Source organism: Penaeus monodon, chromosome 37 (assembly GCF_015228065.2).
Source record: "Penaeus monodon isolate SGIC_2016 chromosome 37, NSTDA_Pmon_1, whole genome shotgun sequence".
Taxonomy (NCBI): Eukaryota; Metazoa; Arthropoda; class Malacostraca; order Decapoda; family Penaeidae; genus Penaeus; species Penaeus monodon.
Window position 1 is genome coordinate 8,472,528 of NC_051422.1, and position 5,362 is coordinate 8,477,889.

At 35.8% G+C, this 5,362-nt stretch overlaps 1 protein-coding gene across 1 annotated transcript; it reads left to right on the forward strand.

Moving 5' to 3' along the window:
* Positions 1 to 301: 301 nt before the first annotated feature.
* LOC119596186 (WD40 repeat-containing protein SMU1-like) lies at positions 302 to 5,343 on the forward strand (the record flags this gene model as incomplete). The annotated part of the gene is given in 9 exon segments (XM_037945363.1): positions 302 to 314; positions 418 to 445; positions 811 to 1,021; positions 1,193 to 1,293; positions 1,980 to 2,182; positions 3,884 to 4,078; positions 4,661 to 4,791; positions 4,975 to 5,102; positions 5,326 to 5,343. Coding segments are annotated over 9 exon segments (1,028 nt in total), but the record flags the coding sequence as incomplete, so codon positions are not given.
* Positions 5,344 to 5,362: the final 19 nt, after the last annotated feature.

The following is a 5,362-nucleotide window of genomic DNA, read 5'->3' on the forward strand; positions in this document are numbered from 1 at the left end:
CCATGCAATTTTCCCGGCCATTCATTCTCTCTCCTACTATTGGGGCCAAGAGCTTTGCTAATGGGGAATTTCAGTGGCATAATTTCTATATATTTGGGTAGTAGAGAGTGAGAGGATTCCATCGATATCAATATTGTGATCAGTCATGCGAAGATATTCAGAATATTTACCAAGAGGATATTATCAACCTATCTAGACCTGAAGTAGGCAGTTACAATAAATGTAACACAAAGAAATTGCCGAGATTGAATTGGCCAGAATAGGCACTAACTTTCATAATAAGGGGTTGTATTGAAGTTCCATGGCTGCTGCTAGTAAGAGGAGTGTGGCATCAAGGAGTCACTGTGGCCTCTATATATATTCTGGCAAGACAGAATGTGGACTGGTACCGTATAAGATGTGATATTGCCCAGTGAGGTCTGCAGTTTTTTGTACCAGAATATAGGTGATGTCTTGATTACTTGACACTATAGTATGATGAATTTAAATATCATATCAATAGTTTGTTTCCTTAGACTAAAAATACTATATCTAAGCAGTATGCATCATATGCAAGCCATTGATACCAGATTTATTAGTAATGGCTATGCACAATGTAAAGAAAATATTGTAATTATAAGCTGAATATATGATAGATAATAAAGTTTGTATTAAATTAAGTAATATTCAAATATGAGCCAGAACTCTTTTGATGTGAAGTTTCTAGGATAAGGTATTATTAACAATTAACAATAGTGAATTTCTTTGTTATCCTACTGTTTAGGTATAGATATAATTGCTAAACATTAATCCATTTCTCTGTGATTGCAGTGTGATCAGGTTGATCCAGCAGTACCTAAAGGAAAATAACCTGACACGAACACTACGAGCTCTTCAGGAGGAAACTTCCATCACGCTTAACACAGTGGACTCTGTGGAGAGCTTCATGGCAGATATCAATCAGGGTCACTGGGACACTGTGCTCAAGGCAATTCAGACATTGAAACTCCCAGACAAGAAACTCATTGACTTATATGAGCAGGTGAGAAAGTAAAAAGAGACATGGAACATACCTTCTGTTTAAGAAAGTAAATAGATACAGTGATGTGTATTTTATATATAGACATATCTTTATTTTTGAAATACACTGATAAAATTATAAACTATTATGATTGTTTTATGGCATCTGAATTTCCTAAAATATTATCAACAGGTTGTTCTGGAGCTCATAGAACTGAGAGAGTTGGGAGCTGCCAAGTCAGTGCTACGAAATACAGATCCCCTTATCATGTTGAAGCAGACTGTACCTGAAAGGTATTTTAAAATAGGTGTATGAAGTTTGTATTTGGATTTATATTTTATATTGCTTGATAGATATTAGTTATATTATTTGATATATTTAGATTTATATTAGACTATATATTGCTTGATAAATATTAGTAACAGTATTTGAAAAGAAGGAATTAGTTGTGAAGCAACTGTTTTGTTGTTATCCTCAAATTTACAATTCCAGATTGGAAATTGTTAAACTTAGTCTTGCAGGGAAAATGTAGTGTTTGCTGTAATATTGTTTTGGTATATGTCTCTGCACATGGATGGCTCTACAAGTGCTCAGCTAGGAAGGAATTAAATAGAAGACTTTGTGACCTCACCTGATTTCACCTTTCCTTGAGTTTGCAGGATTTTTTTTTTTTTTTTACTAATGCTATCAATATCAGTGCTGAACTTATTACTGTAGACAGTATAATTATTATAGTGTTATGAACATTACTAACAGCATTATAAGATACCAGAAAATATTTCCAAAAAATCAAGGAAAAGGGTAAACAGGTGAGATAGGTAGTACTCATAATTGGCTCATTGGTGACTTAGTACTTGTTGATACATCTATGTGTAAAGATTATTGATGAAATAAACTTACAGTGGGCATGTCATGGAATCCCGGCTGCTTCAGGTTAATGAATATAAATTCCATTCTTATATTCATACACTCTTTCTAGGTATGTTCATCTGGAGAACCTGATAGCCCGTTCATACTTTGATCCTCGAGAAGCATATCCTGAAGGAGTAACAAAGGAGAGGAGGAGGGCAGCCATCGCTGCAGCCCTGGCAGGTGAAGTGTCAGTCGTGCCGCCATCTCGTCTCTTGGCCCTTCTTGGTCAGGCCCTCAAGTGGCAGCAGCATCAGGGTCTTCTGCCACCTGGTCAGTTCTTTTGGTTTAAGTCTTCAAATTGTAGTCATTTGATTAATTTAACATTTGTTTTAAGGACAGAATATGTGTGATTTTGTGTAAAATGTAATTTGTAGTCAAGTTTTTGGCTGGAGTCTGAGTATCATGATGTAACTTTGACTATACTTTTCAAGATACATTAAAGAGTGTTGAAAAGTTACACGCTGTCCATTCAAATGTAACTCATGTTTGTTAACCCTTTCACTGAAATGGACGCCATTCAAAGCCCACACTTTATTACACCCTAGTGACATGGATGTCCTTCTGCATCCATAGCATAATTCCTTTATTAACCCTTAGCCGCTGGGTGGCATGTGCGTACATGCCGTAGCATGCATGTGTGTGTGTGTATATATTTGTTTGTATTTTTTTTTTTTTTTTTTACACTGATTGATTCAGAGTCTCTTTGGTACTATTAGTGGGCCTTCGGTACTATTTAAGGCAGTCTGAATTTTTAAGAAAGAATATTTTTATTTTAGTACTCTCATTGTTGAGACATTTTTGTAATATTAACCCATAATTGACGGGTAGCATTCGTAGTGGCCTGGGCCTCGCTGCCGGGGGCTTATATCGTCGCCTGAGCATGCGCGACCACTCATGCCAAATACCAGCATCCCATGCCGTTTCTTCGTAATACTACGAAGATATGTTGTATTTTAAATTTTCATTATTTTTTACAGTCTCTACTTGCCAAACTTCCTGATAAATCGAGACTGAAGGGCATTTTTGTTGTTATATAGACTCCATAGTTGATCATTATTCGGTCTATAGTCCAAATAAAATAAGCAGTGTGTGGCATCATGGAGTTGAAATTGTCGGTTTGTTGCATTTTCTTTGTTTGTTGCATGGTAAAAATGAGAAAGTGTTAGAACCGACTTAATCACACTTTCACTGGCAAAAAAATAATCTTTTGCCGTGATTGTAACAAAAAAAAACTCATGGCATGTCCATGCATACTCTATGGCATGTGCGTACGTGCCCCCGGCAGATGGTCCCGCCATGCCATGGCATGTACGTACATGCCACCCGTCGGCAATGGGTTAATGATATTAACAAAAATGACAATGTAAATAATGCTAATAAATGTAAGAGAAAAAATCTTCAAAAATTGAGGAATTGTGAAAGAGGTGAGATCAGGTTGGCCAAGTAATGGACTCCTTGGTGAACAAGTGCTTGTAAAACCATTTGTATGTAAACTCATTTCTTGAGTGTCATCATGTAGTAGACGTCAAATTTTAGCCTGGGCCAGTGCATCATCATTGTCTCAGTGCTTTGTGCAATATTTTTCAAGATGCACTAAACAGTGCAGAAAAGTTGTACACCATGCATTCTCATGTAGAGATACAGTTTTCCAAGCTTGTTTGAAGATGTATTTTATCATAAATTTGGCCTGGAGCTTTTTGTTAAGAAAACAAACCACAATAGAGAGTGCATGTACCTGGTGCCAGTGAATTAATGAGTCAGTTGATTAAACCTGTAAATGATTAAGATGTTTCCAGTGAGCAAAAGAATCTCCTGGAAAATGATAACAGAATATGTATAATGAGGTATGCAGTAGAGTTAGGCAGTACTTACCAATGGACATGTTTTCATGTTTTACAAGTAATTCATTAAACTTAATAATATTTTAGACAAACTTTAAGGCCTGGTATAAAAAGCCTATTTTTTCTGCAGGTACCCAGATTGATTTGTTCCGAGGTAAGGCAGCCATGAGGGAGCAAGAGGAGGAGAAAGTACCCACACAGCTGGCAAGATTTATCCGTTTCCCACAGAAAGCACATGTAGAGAGTGCACACTTCAGTCCTGATGGACAGTACCTTGTCACTGGCAGCTTTGACGGCATTATAGAAGTATGGAATTTCACCACAGGTGAGACCTCGGTTTTGTTGTTTTTATGTGAATGTACGCACCTTACATTCAGACCAAAAGCATCCACTGTGTTGCAAAACATATAAGAAAAATATCCTTTTCACTTTTCTTTTAATGTTAGTTGATCCTCTCTGTAAATATTCTTTGATTATGAAAATGATCTCACACTTCTTTTCTCTTTTTCTCCTATTTCACTGATCTTAAAAATACATATATAAAAGAACACATAATTTTCCATTGTTGCCACAGTATATTTCTTTTATTTTACAAACTAATTTCCCTCTGAATGGATTTTTTCTTTTTATCAATCTTGCAGTAGAATCCTAATGTTGTAGATATGACATATATTTACAGATACATAGACTCACATACATACAAGTGCACAAGAACATGCGCATCACTTGACTTGAAAAGTGACTGTTAACCCAGTATTAATATGAATTATGGAATGGAATTTAGATTTGAAAAAGCTTGTTACATTTTGTAAACTGCCTAGTTATTGTGAAAAAGGATAAGAAAATGCTGTGTTGTTTTGAATTTTAGGTATTTATCACCACCACATTAATAAGTCACCTTTTACAGGTAAAATTCGTAAGGATTTAAAGTATCAAGAAAAGGATTCTTACATGATGATGGAATCTGCTGTACTGAGTTTAGCCTTCAGCAGAGATTCTGAAATGCTGTCTGCTGGGTCTCAGGGAGGACAAGTTAAGGTCAGTAAGAAAATTATATTTTTCCACCGAAATTGATGTAGGGAAAATTGTATTTTATGGTAAAATGAACAGTATCAAGTATTATGAGAGCATGTAGTTTCAGAAACTGATATTCTGTAAGTAAATTTTGCAAATAAGGTTTGTGTTCTTAGATATACGTTCTATTCTTGTTGCACTTTGTAGGTTTGGCGTGTCAGTACAGGTCAGTGCCTGCGGAAGGTAGAACGTGCTCACTCTGAAGGTGTGACATCTCTTGCCTTCAACAAAGATAACAGTCAAGTTTTGTCCACATCCTTTGACAACACACTCAGGTAAATTCTTGTGTCTAAGAATTTTATGATTTTGCAATAACAACACAGACACTTGTTCTGGGTTTTGTTTGTTTTACTATCTCAAAAAATTGTGCTTCTTTGCTTTCGTTCATCTTAGAGAGCTTTCATTATCTTGAATATATTCTATTCCATAATGTTTAGCATTGGATTGCACTATCCTGCTGTCATATCATTTGTACCCTAAGTAATATTCCCATTGCAGAATACATGGTTTAAAATCCGGAAAGACGCTAAAGGAA